Source organism: Neurospora tetraspora (assembly GCF_033439725.1).
Source record: "Neurospora tetraspora strain CBS 560.94 chromosome Unknown B0H65scaffold_7, whole genome shotgun sequence".
Classification (NCBI taxonomy): domain Eukaryota; kingdom Fungi; phylum Ascomycota; class Sordariomycetes; order Sordariales; family Sordariaceae; genus Neurospora; species Neurospora tetraspora.
Window position 1 is genome coordinate 1,317,275 of NW_026944389.1, and position 18,988 is coordinate 1,336,262.

General features: G+C 49.9%; 8 protein-coding genes across 8 annotated transcripts; 2 read left to right on the forward strand and 6 right to left on the reverse strand.

The window, feature by feature from the left end:
* On the reverse strand, positions 1 to 543 carry B0H65DRAFT_433507 (uncharacterized protein; the record flags this gene model as incomplete). Its single annotated transcript, XM_062825076.1, has 2 exons — positions 1 to 354; positions 424 to 543. Coding segments are annotated over 2 exons (474 nt in total), but the record flags the coding sequence as incomplete, so codon positions are not given.
* Positions 544 to 670: 127 nt separating this feature from the next.
* B0H65DRAFT_551741 (uncharacterized protein) lies at positions 671 to 920 on the reverse strand (the record flags this gene model as incomplete). Its single annotated transcript, XM_062829841.1, has 2 exons — positions 671 to 798; positions 869 to 920. 2 exons carry the CDS (start codon positions 918 to 920, stop codon positions 671 to 673), a joined length of 180 nt encoding a protein of 59 aa, XP_062678353.1.
* Positions 921 to 8,483: 7,563 nt separating this feature from the next.
* On the reverse strand, positions 8,484 to 9,859 carry B0H65DRAFT_511269 (uncharacterized protein; the record flags this gene model as incomplete). Its single annotated transcript, XM_062828472.1, is given in 3 exon segments — positions 8,484 to 9,476; positions 9,486 to 9,535; positions 9,838 to 9,859. Coding segments are annotated over 3 exon segments (1,065 nt in total).
* A 564-nt stretch (positions 9,860 to 10,423) lies between these two features.
* On the reverse strand, positions 10,424 to 11,485 carry B0H65DRAFT_445238 (uncharacterized protein; the record flags this gene model as incomplete). The annotated part of the gene is made up of 2 exons (XM_062825730.1): positions 10,424 to 10,656; positions 11,365 to 11,485. The coding sequence occupies 2 exons, from the start codon at positions 11,483 to 11,485 to the stop codon at positions 10,424 to 10,426; spliced, it is 354 nt and encodes a 117-aa protein (XP_062678355.1).
* Positions 11,486 to 11,538: 53 nt separating this feature from the next.
* B0H65DRAFT_287092 (uncharacterized protein) lies at positions 11,539 to 12,435 on the reverse strand. The gene is made up of 2 exons (XM_062822955.1): positions 12,432 to 12,435; positions 11,539 to 12,359 (listed from the first exon to the last, which is right to left on the reverse strand). Exon 2 carries the CDS (start codon positions 12,057 to 12,059, stop codon positions 11,589 to 11,591), a length of 471 nt encoding a protein of 156 aa, XP_062678356.1. The 5' UTR covers positions 12,060 to 12,359; positions 12,432 to 12,435; the 3' UTR covers positions 11,539 to 11,588.
* Positions 12,074 to 15,823, forward strand: B0H65DRAFT_287033 (uncharacterized protein). Its single transcript, XM_062822954.1, has 3 exons — positions 12,074 to 12,359; positions 12,439 to 12,638; positions 12,703 to 15,823. The coding sequence occupies exons 1-3, from the start codon at positions 12,153 to 12,155 to the stop codon at positions 15,623 to 15,625; spliced, it is 3,330 nt and encodes a 1,109-aa protein (XP_062678357.1). The 5' UTR covers positions 12,074 to 12,152; the 3' UTR covers positions 15,626 to 15,823.
* A 425-nt stretch (positions 15,824 to 16,248) lies between these two features.
* Positions 16,249 to 17,375, forward strand: B0H65DRAFT_287107 (dolichol-phosphate mannosyltransferase). Its single transcript, XM_062822956.1, has 2 exons — positions 16,249 to 16,576; positions 16,635 to 17,375. The coding sequence occupies exons 1-2, from the start codon at positions 16,461 to 16,463 to the stop codon at positions 17,251 to 17,253; spliced, it is 735 nt and encodes a 244-aa protein (XP_062678358.1). The 5' UTR covers positions 16,249 to 16,460; the 3' UTR covers positions 17,254 to 17,375.
* Positions 17,376 to 17,497: 122 nt separating this feature from the next.
* Positions 17,498 to 18,430, reverse strand: B0H65DRAFT_432272 (uncharacterized protein; the record flags this gene model as incomplete). The annotated part of the gene is made up of 2 exons (XM_062824992.1): positions 17,498 to 18,016; positions 18,080 to 18,430. 2 exons carry the CDS (start codon positions 18,428 to 18,430, stop codon positions 17,498 to 17,500), a joined length of 870 nt encoding a protein of 289 aa, XP_062678359.1.
* Between the last annotated feature and the right edge of the window lie 558 nt (positions 18,431 to 18,988).

The window sequence follows — 18,988 nt, forward strand, 5'->3', positions numbered from 1 at the left end:
TCACAACAACCACGCCATGAGCCCAACGATACTTTCAATAACAATTGCACTCGTTGCAATTGTCGTCAAAGCACCAATCGCGCCGTTTCCTGTTTCTTTCCTGGTTTCCCTGGTGCCAGGTCCCAAAGGATTCACAACTGCACGTCCCGATCTCGAACTTCGAGGGAGCCGGGATGCCTGAGCAGCGCCTGATTCGGCACCCCGACCATCCGCAGCTTTACCGGTGCCAAAGCCAGCAGCACCGAGGACGGGACCGATGAGCAACTTGGGAAGTGGTATACCAAAGCCTTCGGCCACCAAAGTCAAGCCGACAGGGACTAGCCCTCGTATCACCTTTCGTTCGGCTGGGGATGCCTAAACCGCAGGGTATCAGTCTCTCTGTCGGGGACGAAGTATCGACGAGAAATCGGGGGTCACTCAAACCTGTTCATAGTGCCATTCCGCGTTCTTTGCAACCTCTGCAGCGTTGTGAGCTAATCCGGTGGCAGTAGGAACAAAGTGGTGAGTACCCCAGTGGGCGACGTGTCCGGAGATCTGAGAGCTGTCAATGAACGATGCTGAATAGGATGAGACATGGTGTCTCGATGTTGATTCCGGTTATTCAGTCCCCCTGAAGGAGCCAAATAGGGCGGAAGCAATCGCCATTATTGCCGTTCCAAAGCCCAAATGCCTATCCCAACATCCTTCCTAGGGTTGTGGGAAGGCCAGCACTTGTGACTCCCAGATTTTGGAGGATGCCAACCCACCGACCGCCGGGAACAATTCCAATCGAGGAGAGAATCCAGGCCGCAATAGATACTGTGTTTGGCGGCGTAACAATGTTAGTAGACACTCTATGTTCATGACTTCATAAATGGGTAGCACTCACCAGCCTTGACGCCAGCGGCAACCCATTTCAGGATGGATTGAACCCAGTACATTTCGGAGTATCTTCAAGATTTGCTTGACGGGAAAGGTTAACATCGGCTTTGATGTATTTGCACTATCAAAACTTCACGTTAAGTCGTACGAACTTTCGTGGTTTTGGTCACCAGTGAGGAAATTAACTGAGGAGTATGTTAGAGGCGGTAGCGTAGAGAAGAGGTCGAAGGAAAAGTTGGCGAAGAAGTGAGAAAGTGTCTTCACGTTGAGCTGATATAACGCCAAAAGCCTTCTGTAGGCGTCATTCCGTCATGATGGTAGATACGCAAACGACGAAAGCCGGCGATGCAATGACCAACGTCATGTCCCCGTCCGGAGGCCGGAGCTGGATGCAGGATCCCGAGTGAAGCGAGAGCCTTTCCATGGGAACTGACTCATGAAGTGACGAAACAAATAGCGGAATGGAAACACCGAGAGTTCCATATGTATAGCCAACAGCACAGCTGCTCCATAACCCGACTTCCCGCGAGGGATACGCATAGCCAGAGTGATAACGAGCAAGTTCTGACAAGGCGTCCACCAAAGAAGGATAAAGATAAATATTGTCATGTCTTTTGTGAATCCGAGTAACGCAACATATTTCCGCCCCAGACTGTTAGCATGATCGGCACTCGTCTGATGATGCCTTTTCTCCTCACTTCTTGTCCTTTCCGCAACCCGAGATCAAGCACTCAGCACTGGAGATTCCAGTAATGAGCAATCCGGCTCCTTGGACAGCTCCGTTGACAATTGCGGCACCGTATCCGCCCATCGCAGCACTCTGAGCAATAGAAAAGGCACTTCCAGCAACAGCATTGCCAAGGGCGGCCTGAGCTGCGGCTGCGGCAGTTCCTGGTTTATATCAGCACTTGATCACCGACCAGAACAGCATAAATGCGCTTCATGTGTAGGTGGCACTGACCAGCAACGGGCCCAGCGGCACCAAATCCCAGTGCGGCAAGAATGGGTGCGGTAACTATCGCGGGTGCAGCGACAGCGGCTAGCCCAGCAATGACAGGAATCAAAGGAATCTTGGGGGCATGGTCAGCTCTGGCACAAGCAGGAATGGGAGTAGAGAGTTCTCAGTGTACCATCTTGAAAAGGGTTGTGCAGTGTTCAGTGCGATAAGCTCTTCGTGTTTCAAAAATGCAGGATGAACCGGTGACTTTGAGATGAGTGTTGGTGTTCGTCTCAACGCCTGGAATCTCGAGCCCTGCGTGGAATTTTATAGAGAGCCAGTTTCTGTAACACCACTCGGCGTCTTCCTATACAGATGTACGATGCAGCTAGAAGCTTTAAGCAAAACCTTTCTGTGGCAAGGCATTCAACTGATGATGGCCTTCACAGGACAAGATCGGTTACTAGGACGTCAAAGACCTCTTGTCTTTCGTGGACAAAATCGATGACTTCACAAACGGAAACATGAGAGGCCTGCCGAAACATAGGGAAAGATGACTGCTTTCGTTGTTTGTAGGCAAACGCTGTAAACATGTTCAGGCCTGGGTAGAAGTCGTTGATGTGTCGGCCGCGTGATGACAAGAATTCTCGGTGTTTCGATTGGTAATGTTGGTACCTGCAGCGTAAACGCAAGATTCAACCGTCCTCTGCCTGCTCCTGTTCCCGGAAGTACGTAAATGACTCTCGGGTATAGCCATTCATAGGAGGTCGGCCGGGAGGCAAGCAACATCGGCACGGCCGGGAATGTGATTGGCACAGGTCTCGGATGTCGTTGATGACTTGGATCAATGCCGCATCACAAACAGCCGGGCAGAGGGTACAAACACTCAACTCCGGACTCCGTGGTCCACTCGGTTGACGGAGTGAGGCGTGCTCGGTGTCTCGTGTGATGCAGGGATGTTGACGCCTCGCTTGGGAAATGCCAAGAAACTCATCGACATCTGATCGAGGGCATTCCGGGGTGAGTTGACAAGGCACGCGGAGTAGGCGACACCGAGAGGCAGTCCGGAGCTCAGTCCCAGGGATGGCATTGCCCAAGCTGTCGGGAGCCATTGCACGCCATTCGACGCCTTACGCCTTGTTGACTCTCGCCTGGGTAACCCCGCCTGACCACCCAAGGACCTCTTTCCTGGTTCAGCGCAAACAAAGAGCAGCTGACTCGGTCCGGAAGTTGTGGAATGGTGGGTGAAGTAACGAACAGCGGCGCATTCTTTCTCGGGTAGGGACCAGAGAACAATTATAAGTCTTGTGAGACGCTCTTCAACTTTGAGACTCGCCATCCAATCTTCCCTCACCCAAAGTCACCATATTCCAGAATCCATTCTCATATATCGATCTTATAACGCAGCACTATCGACCTAGTCCACCATATTAGATAAACCATGAATCTGGACAGCTACTCATGACTCATCCCCTCGGACCAAGACGAGGACGTCAAGGCAGAGAACAAGGCTGGCGCGATGCTCGTGGCGCTCTTGATGCTCGTTGGGGTCCTCACGCTGGGCGCAATGATGTGGCACTGGAACAGCTAGAGAGTTGAATCGCTGAAGCGTTTCTGTAGGTGCTCAGACTACAACCCCGTCTTATTTAAAGGTATCAGTTGTCCTAATGAGAGGAAGATCCAGATTCGAAGACCAGCGACAACGGACGGGGCTGAATAGCCAACCGGAGATAATGTCGAATGAGAGCTCGCTGGTCATGAGCTGAGGGACGGCTGGAGGACGACTTGATTATATCTTGGATTACGGGCGGGCGGGCAAATTGATAACCAGGTCTGAGGAACTGGATGGAAGTGGAGGGAGGAGGACATTGTCGATTTCTGGATGATGGCGTTTTGGAGTTTCGAGGTTGAACATTCCTTAGGTGTAGGACCCGGAAACTCCAAACGGTCCTCCTACGGTCGATTGACGGTCGCACTATTTTAGACGTCTTATTCTCTAAACTAAAGATTTCCCGTTTCCTTTTCGGTAACAGTTTATATATATAGATGGTCGCTCTAAGGATAGACCGTCAATTATATGTTTATTAAAAGTAAGTAGTCGAAGAGCAGTTAGAAAAGTTAAACGTTTGGGAAAAAAGACAGTTTATGCGCTGAAACGTCCCTTAGCTAAGTATATTTAAACTTAGTAATCCCACTTCAAATCAGTTACGTACAAGCCATAATACGTATTACTAATTCTATCTAGCTAGCTCCGCACCTACACCTAGCGTACGTACGTACCCCAGGTATTGCCTAGTACGCCCCCATACAGCGTACTTAGTATTCTAATTTTTAATATACATATTTTTATATATACTACTAATTAATAATACGTGGATAGAAGGGAGTATATTCAATTGAAAATAGTAATAAGTATATGAATATGATTAGAATCATCCTTAAACTATACGTAAATTAATTTATAATATATTACTACCAAATAGGGCCTATCTAAGAATGAAAGAGCAATTATTTATATCGTCTTTAGTAAATAGTATTAAATACTCTATTTTGAAACTAAAAGAAAAAAGACTGATATGGACTGCTTTCGCCTCAAAGAACAACCCTGCAATTGATGTAAAAGCAATGATATTATTCCTGTGTAAAGCGTGATATCCAAGGAAGGATCAAGAAGAGTGGGAGCCGCGCGCAGATGGATTGAGGTAATCCGTCTAGGCGGACCCATTTCCTTATCTTATCCTTATCTTATCGCCAGGACCCACCTGTCTTTGATGCAATACTATATATATATATATAAATGATCCGTATCAAAGACTAATAACGACTTACTTATTAGATAAAGCATCCTTATTACGCAATAAAGTGATACGTAACCATGATGATAATAGGATTGATAATGATTGTTAGTACTGCTAGGAGCCTCTACCTAGAACCTTATATAGCGATTATAAGTAATTGTGTAAGATATGGTAGATAGATGATTGATTGATAGTTAGAGTTAACGCCAAAGGCGATAGTAAAGTAGAGCTGTCTTATATTATAATAATAGGAGCCTAATTTAATAAAAGTAGGCCTAACTATATTATAACTAATTCTAGTAAAGTAAGTCAACTATGATCTATAACAAACTATAGTATCTCCCCCTTTCCTAGAGAAAAAATTAGTTATTTATCTATTAAAGACTATATATAAGTAAAATAGGTTTACGTTAAGAAAGTAGAGTAATATATATATAAATTTTATATCCTCTATTAAAAATATTTATTATCATATGGTTGGTAAAAGCATGATCCTACAAGTGATAAGACAACAAGACTAGAAGCCACAAATCAAAGTAATATTAAGTGTAAGGAGGAAAAGGAAGCTGTCAAACGAGGGCATCACGGTTCTGGACATATAAGTCAGAACTGCTACTCGTTTCCGCCTTCCCTTTTCGTACGGTCTCATCGATAAGAACATGAGCCTCATTCCATCTGATGTATTATGGTGCCCTGTACCCAGCACCCCATTGCCCAGTGGCCAGTGCTCTGGTAACCTGTCCAGCTATGCCATGACACAGTTTTTTATTTTACATTTCTATTAATAAGTCCTCCTCTTTATTTTTATTTATTTTGAAATCTATTTTGTAAACTAGACGCATTTACTAATAATTAGGTTTGAAGAGATTATTATTAAGAGTAAATTGTAGCGTACGATACTTTATAGAAGTAATTATTTAATTTTTGGGATAGTTTAGGAATGACGGTTTTTAATAGTAGAATAAATAGTAATTAATAGAATTAGTTAATAGGAAACTATTATGGAAGGATTGGGATATAATTAATTACAGACGTAAGGTAAATAGGCGAACGATAGAAGTTATAATTTTATTAATTTTTGTTTGTACTTATTTTTAATTTTTTATACGTTTTGTCACAGGCATTGCCTACCTTATTCCTATATATAAGTGCATATGCACATGTGCTGCATTAGTGCAGCCAGCTAAGTACAGCTGTCTGGCTGCAGCACATTCACTAGTCTAGGCACAGACTGGCTGTCATATGACATAGTGGCTCTGGGTGGGTCCATGTAGTGGACCCACTGCCCCATACCCTACATAGTTCTCGTGCGCGCACAGGACTCTCTTCCTGTTCCTCGCACAACAATCAAAGTCTTACCATAGTGCTTGCTCGCGCCCCGTAACACGTTTATCCTTAATTATTTTATTTATTTTGACGTGAGAGATGCCAGCGGGAATATTAGTAGGAATAAATAATATTTAGCTAATATTGTAAATATTAATAGTATTAAGTAATTAGGCCTAAGTAAAATCTATTATAGTTAGAATATTAATAATAGTATTATTGAATTTATCATTAGTATTAGCGATATAAAAGATTACAATATGTATACGCGAAAGTATTTTCTTTTTCTAATTAGCTGTACGAATTAATTTAAAAATAGTATAACGAAATAAAATAAGTATATTATTGAAGTTATTTTTAACTTTGTGAATATAATTCGTTTAAGTAAAAGATTAATTAAATTGGAAGATTTGAAGAATATTATTAATATTATCATCTCTAGAGAATTTTGCGAAGTAAATACGAGATTTATCGTAGAAGTTTTATTATAGGGTAGTTAATTCGGGGGTATTTTTATTAAATTTAAATTTTTTGGCCTTATTATTAAAGATTTTAAAGTATTTATTGAAAGAAGGGTAGGCTGGTTTGTTTTTGTTGGTTTGAGGGCGCTTTAGAATTCTTTTAAATTCTTTTAAAGTAATAATAAGGTTAATAATTTAAAAAAGTATTTAACGAGCCTTATTTTTAATTTAAAATTACGCTAGATTTAGCTAGGACCGACGCAAACAGGTCAACCCGAATGCTTATTGCGAGGTAGTCGAATCCATTAATGACTGAAGATTCTAGGGGAGGAAGTAAAACAAGGAAACACGCAGAAGGCCTACGATTGTATGACTTGTCAAGTGCCAAGGGTAAATAACTTTGGATGGTCCCAACCAATAGAACCAAAACGCAGGTGACCATCGTATAATGCATTCGAACCGACCAGTCATAGCACCGCCGAGCACCGAGAGGAAGTTTTGCCCAGGAGCGTGGAAGGGCCGGGCGGCGCGTCATTCCGTTGAGATAGTATCGATTATAGCCGTGGCTAGAATTCCCGGAACAGGCTCTCCATCGCAATTGGTCCTCGCCATCTATTGCTGAAAGATTAAGCGTGTCTAAGTGTCTCGGAGACCGACCGAAACGCGATTTTACTGTAAGCGGCATCAAGCGCGGCCGCGGCCGCCCACGCAAGGTGCTGACAGGGGATAGAACAGTACGTCCTCTCGACGATGGGCCGATCACCAGCTACCTCACCCGAAATACGGTACGCTCCCGGAGTACACCGGCACGCTCGTCTTCGGGCGCCGGAGGGATCACCAGGAGCCAAACAAGGCCGGCGACAACGAGACCAGAGGGAACCCCTTCTTAGAGTAACTAATGGTTAAGTCGAAAATACTCTATTGGAACGAATACAGAAGAGGAAAGGTGCGAAGGCTTGTGCGGGATGGAGCCAATAGGACTGCGTGCATCACTTGCCATTCCCTTGCCACGCTCTCATCAGATTCGGCGACTAACTGCATACACATAACTGGGCCGAGGAGTACTAGGAACCAATCAGTAATGGTCTTCTGACCGAGTGCAATCTTGGTGTTACCCGTGTAAAAAATCTAGCCGCAGTGTTGGGACGGTCAACTTTTCTCGTAATCCGCCCAATTATATTCATCTTTTTAGCGCCGGCTCCCCACTCACCGTAATGCCTCCGTCCGAACGATATGGATACGGGAGGTTGTTGTTCAGTTTTTTGACCCTACCACGTGATTAAAAGACCCGGTTCATATCCTTCCGACTCCGATAGATAAGCTACCATATCGCCTGACTAGTAGTTGGGTCGGTGACGACCAGCGAATCCCAGGTGTTGTATGTTTTTTTCTCTTGTTTTCCCTTTTTTTCTTCCCTTTTTGCATGTCATGCTTCAATCGTTGTTTCCGGCATTGCATGCTTCATTTCCAAATGTTCGTGTTCAACATCAATTTCGTGGCGATAGGTGTTGCGAAAAAAAATGGTCAACTTTATTACTGTCTCGCCTCTCGAGACTTATGGTTTCGACGCTGAACGAGCTGGTTGAAGCGTAAGATGTGTTACATGCATTCGTACTTGAATGTTTTATCAACACTGTTGCTTCCAAGATGAACATTGGAAACAAACAGGGGGATGTATAACATGAACAGACCTATTCTGCTATCATCCGGATTTCGCTTGTCCACCCACCATCCACCCAGCTATAACAGTATAAGTACTGAACCATCCATTCTCGTCAACGCGAGCAAGACAGATAAACGCCCGGAACAGAAGGGAGAAATACACAGACAAACAGAAAACGAAGCGGTAACTAGCTAATTGGTTGCTTTATACCCAAGTAAGCTTTCCATCGCTGTTACCAGAGTGCCGAGTTCCATCGGCCAACCTCCGGTCCTTTAGCTATAACGTAAACCTTTCCCTTAAGCCAAAAGATACGCCTCATCACTGTTTCCCACGTGCCCTGCCTCATCGTACAACCTGACACTTCCCATTAGCTCACCTTTTGTGTATCTCGCTTCTTCCCCCTTTCACCCCACCCAGAAACTTGGCGAAACCAAAATTTAGGCAGGCCCCTGACTCCTCGTCTTCCTCTGCGTCATACCCACAGGCCTCAGAATCTTCCTCGCCGCCTTATTAACCTTATCCGCCGCCGTCTTCTTGGGTCTTCCCGGCGCCCTCTTCACCGGAGATGTTGCACCATCAGCAGCGCCATCACCATTCGTCTGCTCAGTCTTGGCCTTCTTCGCTTGGCCATTGACCGCCTCGTTATCATCGTCCTCATCGTATTCCTCCGCCTTCCTCTTCTTACCAGCAGCAGCAGCAGGAGCAGGAGCAGCCTTGACCCCTTCCTTGGCTTGTGTAGGATCCGAGGCTTTGGCGATGGTTTCCGAGGGGATGTTCTTCATCTCCGTATCGCCCTCCTCGTCCTTCTTTGCGGCACCAGCTACTTCGTTCGTGCCGTTCTCTCCCAGTGGCGCAGCGGCTACTGGTTGGCCGGGGTTGGTCGCCGCAGCCTCCTTTGCTTCGTTGACTTTCTTCTCGACCTTTCCCTCGGTAGACTCCTCCTTGGCAGCCTTCTCCACATCCGGAGCCGCCTCCCCGTTAGGCAGAACCGTCCCTGCGCCCGCGGGGTCATCGGCCAAGGCGTTTTCTATATCTTCTATATCGTCCGGCAAGCCGTCACCGGTGGGCACGGCATCCGAGCGAGGGTTCTCGTGAACGAGATCCTGTTCGGGAGCCGGGTCGAAGATGGCGTGGGTCGGGGCGGAGGGGGTGACGGTTTCGAAGCCGTGGAATTCGGAGCCGGCGTGGACGGGCTCTAGAGCCATCTTTGCGGCGACGACTTCGTCTTCGGTGGGGAAGGTCTTGGGTTTCTCGGCATCCTTCTTGTCGTCGGGATGAGCGTCGGTGGCGGGTTTGAGGTTGTCGGTTGCCGCAGTGGGCTTACTTTCGGTGGTGGTAGCGGCTACGTCTGCCATTGAGACGGGAGCGGAGGCCGAGGCGGAGCCGGTGTCGTCTGGTTTGGTGGTGGTGGTGGAGGGAACGGTGGGTTGCTGCTCAACTGTATGATGAACGCCAAGAGGAAGGAGGCTAGGTGTCAGTTTGACTGTAACTATTGTGTTTTGGGGGTTGCTCGGGAGTTTGATCGGTAGTTCGATTGGAATGGGCAATGGGAAATCGGGTGTCGAGGTTGATGTTGTAAAGGTTATTGTTGTCAAGGGCGGATGGCGCGTGGGCGAATCAGAAGAGGAGCGCACAGGGATTCGCCAATGCGCTCCGTGTAACAAGTAGATGGCGCGAAACCGTGTAGTCCCGTCTCTTTGATGACGAATTCGAAGCACCAGTCTAAATCCTAAATCCAATTGTTCTCATACAGAATATTGTGCTCGTGTCGCGAGGGCATCTCCGACTCACCTTTGTTGACTTGGGCGGACATCGTGATGTTGAAGAGGGCGATGACGTAGTTCGGGAGGATACCGCGTAGAGTGGGTGCGCTGTGTGATTTGAGTGGAGGAGGAAAGGCTCGGCGGGTCTAGAATCTGGGGAAATGCGCAGGGGTTCGTTCGACGTTGGGACGGTGATGCTGACGATGGAAGCAATTGCTGATAATGTCGATGATGGAAAGCACGCAAAAACGATGGTTGGTTGTAAAGTTGAAAAATGTCTTGAAAGTCGGATATGGAATTCAGTTGCAGGAGCATGGTCAGGAACAGGAAGATGGACAACATGGAAGGTCCGCGGTGGCTTCCAGGGTTCCCGTTATGGCTGGTGATGTGCACTGATCGACTGCGAGATCCCCCATTCGTTCATTAGAGCTCCTCGGGCTGACGAATCAGATGGCGAGAATAGTCGGAACAATAGGAGGGCCGGGAGCTGGTTATATGTACGAGTTACATACCTCTACCTTTTTGACTGTGTTATGGAGGCATTGATCACCACCACAAACTGGAGAACTGTACCCCTCCCCAGTTGCGGAACGGGAGGACCAGAGGATCAGGCATCAGGACAGGCACTCGTACAAGAAACGAGCCTCATCAACCATGACAAAGTTGAAGCACTTGGCGGCTGAACTTTGACCTTGACGTTCCAAAAATGACCAAGCCATGGCCTCCCCAACAACCTTGAATATACGCGCCGCAGAACAATCGCTCACAATCGTGTTTGACGTGATATTGGGTCGTCTTGCTCGGTGTTCGGTCGATTGTGTATAAGGGACCAAATACTTGGCTCCACCTACCGTGGGAAGCTTTCCCCGCCATGACGTGAGCTCCGAGCTGACACAGCATCTGAGCTCGGGTAATACTCTGACTCAACGCCTAACGCTCTTGAGGCCTTTGTCTGCTTCACCACGAGCTGAACTGAGCTGATCGAGCTGAATACCTTCCAGAAGGCTGGCAATCACACAAAAGGAGATACTGACCTTCCCAAATCTGTTAGGATTCCAAACCGAAGGCAAGCGTATCTCGTGGTCGAGATTCCTTGGCTGCTTTCTAAGGCTGCACACCAAGACCCATCCAGACTCAAGATATCGTGCTTGAGAAAAAAAAAAAGGTTATCAATGGCGTCAGTCAAGGATGCCAATGTGAACCGCTCTTGGTGTTAGTTGAACCGGCAAAAGGGTGAGCGCCAACACTAACATCGACCACCTCTTTCACTTTCAACCTTCCTGATTTCATCATAATTTCCACAACCAGCGACCTCCATAGCTTCATCCCAACCCCGCGATTCCACCTGCCGGCACTCTGACCGTAAATAGTTTCCATCCCATTGCGGCAGCCAAGCACGACGCCAAGATGGGCCAAGATGGGCCAAGATGGGCCAAGATGGGCCAAGATAGGGCCAAGAGAGATTCGCGTCACGTTCTTCGCCACGTGAAGCATTCCGTGGATGAGATCCTCCGCCAGCGCCAAGAGTGCTATCAAAAGGGGGCTGTGTACGTACCTGGTCGGTGCTGGGCGTTCTCGGCCGTCACATTCCTTCGAAATGCGGTTCCACCATGCGCCGCGGCGGCGCATGCATGGACGGCGCCGTCGACCACGGAAACCCCACTCTTGCGTGCCATGTAAACCCTAGTGCTCCGTCCGGCCTTCCAGAACGTCAAGTCGGTCACACCTCCCAAGCCAACGCCGAGCCTTGGTGCCAAGACCGATAACTTCTGAGAACATCTATGCCAAGAGGCTTCGCTTTATCGAATTCCCGCACTTGGAGAACTTGGATACTCCATTGTCTGAGGTTGAGCTCATCGAGATTGCCACTCCCTTCCCACCACTGCAACAGGGTCTTATCAAGCCCAGGCCGAATCTCACTGGAAGAACTGCTCTGCCGCGCCCAAAACCTTCTTGGCCGGGAGCATCAAAGATCTTGGGCGACTGGAATAAACTTCTTGGTGTTTGCTTGGCTGTCGTTATGCCCAGACATGTCGCTGCGAGGTTGACCGGTGGGTGGTTGAAGATGTTGGAAGTTGGTCCCAGCTTGACGGCACTGGGGAGAATCGGCGGAGAAGCAATCATGACGGCGATGCCCGCGTATGTACTTAAGAAAGTCATGTACCCAACTTCCGAATTGACCTGAAAACACCTGTTGATGTACCCCAAATTCCAACTTGGACCCCTCCTCCTCCAAACGAGGCAACACATCTGTGAGCCGTTCTCAGCTCAGACCGTCAACCATTTTGCAATATTGGCGACAACCCAGAGTGCTGTTCCAAACCCGTCAACCCAACTGCCATAATGGCAGAATCCCAATACCCCAAACACCCCTTCCTTCTCTCTGTACCAGAGGTCGAGAAGGCCCTCGACACACGAATCGACAATGGTCTCTCAACGAACCAGGTGCCAAAGCTGCAGGAGCAGTATGGCGACAACGAGTTGGACGTAGGCAATACCATTGCCTGGTATACCATCTTCATCAGACAGCTATGCAATGCCATGGTTTTGGTTCGTACCCCATTCCCCCAAATCCTCCCAGCCATCGTACCGGTAGAGCTCAATACTGACTTCTGAATATATATGCTAGGTCTTGATATTCGCCATGGCTCTGAGCTTTGGTGTCCAGGATTGGGTCGAGGCGGGCGTTCTCGCGGCTGTCATCATCCTCAATGTCGGAATCGGTTTCTGGCAAGAATATCGTGCCGAGAAGAAGATGGACGCCCTTCGCGCCCTCTCCTCCCCCAGTGCTAGCGTACTTCGTGATGGCAAGACATCTGTTATTCCAAAGTAAGTTGCAGACACCCGCCGAAAAGACAACCGAATAGTTTGCTGACCCATGACCGTACCACAGCGCTCAAGTAGTTCCTGGTGATATTGTCCTCCTCAAGATGGGTGACACCGTTCCTGCCGACCTCCGCATCTTCGAGGCCATGAACCTGACCTGCGACGAGTCCTCTTTGACGGGCGAAGCCGAGCCTGTCGAGAAAATTACGACCAACGATATTGTGGTTCCGGGCACCGAGAAGCCAGCACTCTCCGAAGGCGACCTTGGCATCGGTGATCGCATCAACATTGCGTATGCCACCACCATCGTTCGCAAGGGCCGCGGCCGCGGTATCGTTATTGCGACTGGCATGAAGACCGAAGTTGGCAAGATCGCTGCTTCCACGAATAAGAAGCAACGCAAGGCCGGTAGGTCGATGAGCACCAAGCATGGTCACCTCCAGCCGGTCAAGGGCGCTGGCTTGCGTACGTGGGATTTCATCGGCAAGTTCCTCGGTTTGACCGAGGGCACGCCGCTCCAGATCAAGCTGTCCAAGCTTGCGTATATCCTGTTCTTCTGCGCCATCTTGCTGGCCATCATCGTCTTTGCCGTCAACAAGTTCAACATCCCCACCGAAGTCATTCTGTATGCCATTTCCACTGGTATTGCCATCATCCCGGAGTCTCTGGTTGCTGTCTTGACCATGACCATGGTCGTGGCCACTGCTGTTATGAGAAAGGCCAATGTGGTTGTGCGAGATCTCTCTGCTCTCGAGGCCCTAGGAGGCGTTACCAACATTTGCTCCGACAAGACGGGCACGCTAACACAGGGCGCCATGATCGTCAAGAAGGCATGGCTCCCACCGTCCAACGTTTACACCGTCCGCGATTCCACCAACCCCAGCAACCCAACTGAGGGCAAGGTAACTTTCTCTCCGGATGATGGCAAGGCCAAGAAGGAGGAAAAGAAGCGCGATTATGACCAGGAGAGAACCACCCAGGCTATCAAGTTTGATGTACCGGAAAGCGAGAACGAGAAGCCGAAACAGCCCAAGACATCGGAGATCGATGCCGAGGTCACTCCTGAGCTCAGGTTATTCCTTCATGCGACCGCGCTCTGCAACCTTGCCACGGTCCGGTATGACGAAGAAGCTGACGGGTGGAAGACCACCGGAGAACCCACCGAAATTGCCATTCAAGTATTCGCCCACCGGTTTGACCACGGAAAAAAGTCCCTCGAGGCTAAGGGCTGGAAGCAGGTTGCCGAGTTCCCTTTCGACAGCAGCATCAAGCGCATGTCGGTCGTCTACAACGCGCCCAAGGACAACGAGCTCGAGTATTCTTCCGAGAACAGCATTGTTTTCACCAAGGGTGCCGTTGAGCGTGTCCTGGATTTGTGCTCCCACATTGGAACCGGCGACGCCCAGCAGCCCATGTCCGAAGATGTTAGGGATCGCATTCTGGACCAGATGACTGACTTTGCCTCCCAAGGCCAGCGTGTCCTTGCTGTGGCGTACAAGCCGTGGGATGGACAGTACTCTGCTCCGGAGGAAGCCAACAAAGGCGATGATTCCGTCCGTGCTCAAGTTGAGAAAAACCTGGTACTGCTTGGTCTGGTCGGCATCTACGACCCGCCTCGCCGTGAGACGACTGGTTCCATTCACACCTGCGCCGAAGCTGGTATCAAGGTTCACATGCTCACAGGAGACCACCCGGAAACCGCCAAAGCCATCGCTAGGGAAATTGGCATCATTCCTCGCAACCTTGGTGTGCTGCCGGCGGGCGTGGCTGAGAGTGCCGTCATGAAAGCCACCGATTTCGACAAGCTGTCAGACGAAGAGATCGACAACTTGCAAGAGCTCCCCCTGGTTATTGCCCGTTGCGCCCCTGAGACCAAGACGAAAATGATCGAGGCCCTGAGACGAAGGGGGGCTTTCATGGCCATGACTGGTGACGGCGTTAACGATGCGCCATCGCTCAGCAGAGCGGACGTTGGTATCGCCATGGGATCTGGTTCGGATGTCGCCAAGTCGGCGGCCAAGATCGTGCTGACTGATGACAAGTTCAACAGTATCGTTGCCGCTATCCAGGAGGGTCGCCGCATGTTTGAGAACATCCAGAAGTTCATCCTCCACTTGTTGAGCAGCAACGTCGGCGAAGTCATCTTGCTCATTGCCGGTCTCGGGTTCCGCGACCAGGACGGATTCTCCGTCTTCCCCATCTCGCCTCTTGCCATTCTGTGGATTAACATGGTTACCTCGTCCTTCCCGGCCTTCGGCTTGAGCAAAGAGCCCGCTTCCCAGGAAGTGATGAGGAAGCCCCCGCACGACCGCAAGAGGGGTGTGTTCTCGAACCAGATCCTGTGGGACATGATCGTGTACGGCATTCTTATGGGGACCTGCACGCTCATGACCTTCGTCATAGTCGTCTACGGCAAGTACGGCGGAGATCTGGGCAAGGACTGCAACCGCAAGTACAGCGAATCGTGCATCCCCGTGTTCCGGGCCCGAGCCGCCGTGTTTGCGCTGCTGACCTGGTTGATCCTGCTCAGCGCCTGGGAGTTCAAGAGCATTCGCCGGAGCATGTTCCGTCTCAACTCGGACAACCACAAGAAGTTCGCCGTGTTCCACGACCTCTGGTCCAACAATTTTTTGTTTTGGGCCGTCCTCATCGGCCTCATCAGCGTGTTTCCCACCGTCTACATCCCCGGCCTGAACAGGAACGTGTTCAAACACACCAACATCAGCTGGGAGTGGGGCGTCATCATCGGCATGTCTATCGTGTATGTTGTGGGTATCGAGTGCTGGAAGGCCATCAAGCGCCACACGGGCATCCTGGATGACCACAAGGTGCCCAAGAGCGCGTGGAGCCAGGGTGATGATGGTGGGAGGAGAGAGCGAACCATGAGCTTCTCACTTTCTAGGAGCTTTGGGAGGACCAAGAGCTTCTTGGCCAGGACCATGACCAGCTCGACGGCAGGAAACCCTGCTGCTGATGATCGACAGGCCTAAAGGGCGCATGTTGATGTCTTTGACGTTGTTGTCTTGATTTTGAGTTTTGTTTTGTTGTTGTCGTTATGTTTGCGACAGATACCCGGCCTCGGCTCGACTTGCGAGCACCTGGCTAACGAGTGGATGCCTGATGTTGGGTCTGATATTGCCCGTGGTGGTTGGATATTGTTATGGCCCTTTTTTTTTTTTTTTTTTTTTTTTTTTTTTTTTGGATAGTTCGATGTTGACGAAGATGAGGGATGCCATAAACGAGTGTACGATTTATTTTCTTGTCATGTGTTCCAGCGTTGATACCACGACATTCTGTGCCTTATTGTTCCGAGTGTTGTTTTCTGTATATAACGAAGAGGTAGTGAAGTCAGAACACTTTATGTAGCGTAGTTGGAAATGAACGAGTCGTCAAGAACATGAAACTTGCCTCGTTGTTGTCTTCTTGATATCGTCCAGTGGTGTGACGAGTACTTCATCTATGCTCGTCTCTTGGTGGTGTTTCTCCTCCAGCAAAAAAAAGGGGGGGCCGTTGAGACGTTGGGAGCTTATCGATAAGGGAATCAGCGTCACCTCAGGGGTAGATTTCAGTGCGGCCCTGGCCCTGGCAGGCATTAATTACAGGGCAGGCACCACGTAGCCTAGCGCTTCCCCAGCGTAACAGTGACCGGGTCCCCTGAGCCAGCCCGCGTAAAGGACACCTCGAACCTCCACTGACGCGAGCATCATCCATCATCGAGACATCGACACCCCTTCCTTCCATATCACGACAATTCAATTCCATCCACTCCTTCGTCGACAGCCGCTCGTTTCTCCAAATTCGATAATTCCGTAATAATCACTCACCATGGCTCCCACCAAGACCACCGGCAAGGATGTGTACTCGGTCATCCTGCCGACCTTCAATGAGCGCCAGAACCTCCCCATCATCACCTGGCTGCTCAACCGCACCTTTACCGAGCAGTATGTCACTTGTCTACCAATTGGCGTCAATGTAGTCTACTAACTTGCCTTCCGCCAGAAACATCGACTGGGAGCTCGTAATCGTCGACGACGGCTCCCCCGACGGCACCCAAGATGTCGCCGCCCAGCTCGTCAAGCTCTACGCTCCCCACGTGCAACTGCAGACCCGCACAGGCAAGCTCGGCCTCGGCACCGCCTACGTCCACGGCCTCCAGTTCGCCAAGGGCAACTACATCATCATCATGGACGCCGACTTCAGCCACCACCCCAAGTTCATCCCCCAGATGATCGCCAAGCAGAAGGCCGGCAACTACGACATTGTCACGGGCACCCGCTACGCCGGCGACGGCGGCGTCTATGGCTGGGACCTCAAGCGCAAGCTCACCTCCAAGGGCGCCAACATCTTTGCCGATACCGTGCTCCGTCCCGGCGTGAGCGACTTGACCGGATCGTTCCGGTTGTACAAGAGAGATGTGCTGGAGAAGCTGTTCCAGAGCACGGATATCCGTGGTTTCACCATGCAGATGGCTCTGGCTGTTACGGCAAAGTCCCAGGGCTTCTCGATTGCCGAGGTGCCCATCTCTTTTGTCGACAGAGTTTATGGCGACAGCAAGCTTGGTGGCGAGGAGATTGTGGAATACGCCAAGGGCGTCCTGCAGCTTTGGTGGTCCACGTAAACAGGACAAGGAGTGCGTCAACAACACAAGCAAAGGAAGCTACAAGATATATAAAAGCTAATGGTTGGGCTGGGCCGATGTACAAGTAAGGTTGGGATCTGGGTTGCATGGCGTTTTCGTTCTCGTTCCGCGTTACATATCTTTCTGGGGGGTTCACTAATTGACTGATGATAACGTCGAGTTTTGGTCATGAATCATTTGGATATCTCGCTTTACGCTACAACATAACAACAGCCTCAAACGCTCAGCAATTCCTGCCGCCCGTCACGCTAATAGTCTGTCCAGAGATGTACGAGCTCAGAGGTGAAGCAATGGCAAGCACAGCACTGGCAGCCTCAGTTGCTGAACCGGGCCTCCTCATGGGGATATCCGCAAAGGGGACCGGTTCGCCAGTCTTCTGAGCGTTCTGCTTCTGAGGAATACCCAAAGCAACCTTTTGACCATCAACCTCGATAAACGCACCAGCCTCCTTGTTGGCAGTCAACCGGGTCTCGATGTGTCCGAAAGCAATGGTGTTCGCCCTGACACCGAAGGCCGGACCCCATTCCTTGGCTATCGTCTTGCTGAGGCCGACCACGCCGGCCTTGGCCATGGCGTAGTTGAGCTGGCCGGCGTTGCCGTGCAGACCAGAGGTAGAAGAGATGTTGATGATGTTGCGTGGCTCGCCGTCCTTGACGCGGAAGAAGGGGGCGGCTTCGCGAATGAGCTTGAAGGGGGCCGTGCCGTGGAGGGCGATGATGGTTTCCCATTGCTTGTCGGTCATCTTTTGTTTGTACCCGTTAGCATGAACAACTCCTTTTCCCCCCAATAAGAGATCTTGTCCTACCTTGTGAATGACAGCATCCCACGTGAAACCGGCATTGTTCACGATAATGTGAATCTTGCCATTGCCAAACTCGGCAGCCTTCTTCACCAGCTCCTTGATATAGTCGTCCTTGAGAAGGTCACCGGGGACAGAGATGGCCTTGCCTCCGTTGGCATTGATCTTGTCCACAGTAGCTTGGGCTTTGGCGGCGTCGATGTCAGAGACAACAACCTTGGCTCCTTCGTTGGCGAAGAGTCTGGCACACTCGGCTCCGATACCTTGGGCGGCACCGGTGATGATGGCTACCTGGCCGGCGAGGAGGCCTTGTGGGTAGTTGAGGTGGCTGGCGATTTGCTTTATCCTGTCGGCCATGGTGATGGTTGTGTATAGTTCTCTGGTGGAGTTATGCTAGGATCACCATTGATATGTACTCCAACACCTTCAACAAGGGATAGAACCAAGAAGCCGAGGTACCCCATACCCCGCATATTTGATCTGAAGGTTGCAGATGTCATCCCATCGGCGCTTAACCCTTCCCATCTTGTGGTTCTCTTTCAGATGGAGATATTGGACATTGACTTTTTCCTCTTTTTTCTGAAATGCTTGACGTCTTGAATACCACACAGTTTTCTCTCAAAATGAACTGTCAACTTCCACCGAAACTTTTGTTGTTTAATAGGGATATCAATGGATAAACAAACATGACCGGATCACGGCAGTTGTTGCCCTGGCAATGTTTCTCCAGGCCATCAGGGTGTCAAGGCACGACCTGGCACGCAACAGCAACCCTGCCACAGCGTGGAGAAGCCGCCGTGCTGCCCCGCAACCCACTGCGGGAGCGACTCCATCCGATTGACAGTGACACAATCCGCGATCCTGGGGGGTGGGCAACCGTGACTGGATTTAGCTCCCAACATCCAAAGTCAACAA

Coding starts and splice junctions, on each gene's coding strand:
- B0H65DRAFT_287092 (XM_062822955.1), bottom strand. CDS start 12,059: ATGTGTTGCCTCGTTTGGAGGAGGAGGGGTCCAAGTTGGAATTTGGGG.
- B0H65DRAFT_287033 (XM_062822954.1), top strand. CDS start 12,153: ATGGCAGAATCCCAATACCCCAAACACCCCTTCCTTCTCTCTGTACCA. Junction 12,360..12,438: donor TATGCAATGCCATGGTTTTG/GTTCGTACCCCA, acceptor TATATATGCTAG/GTCTTGATATTCGCCATGGC. Junction 12,639..12,702: donor AAGACATCTGTTATTCCAAA/GTAAGTTGCAGA, acceptor ACCGTACCACAG/CGCTCAAGTAGTTCCTGGTG.
- B0H65DRAFT_287107 (XM_062822956.1), top strand. CDS start 16,461: ATGGCTCCCACCAAGACCACCGGCAAGGATGTGTACTCGGTCATCCTG. Junction 16,577..16,634: donor AACCGCACCTTTACCGAGCA/GTATGTCACTTG, acceptor GCCTTCCGCCAG/AAACATCGACTGGGAGCTCG.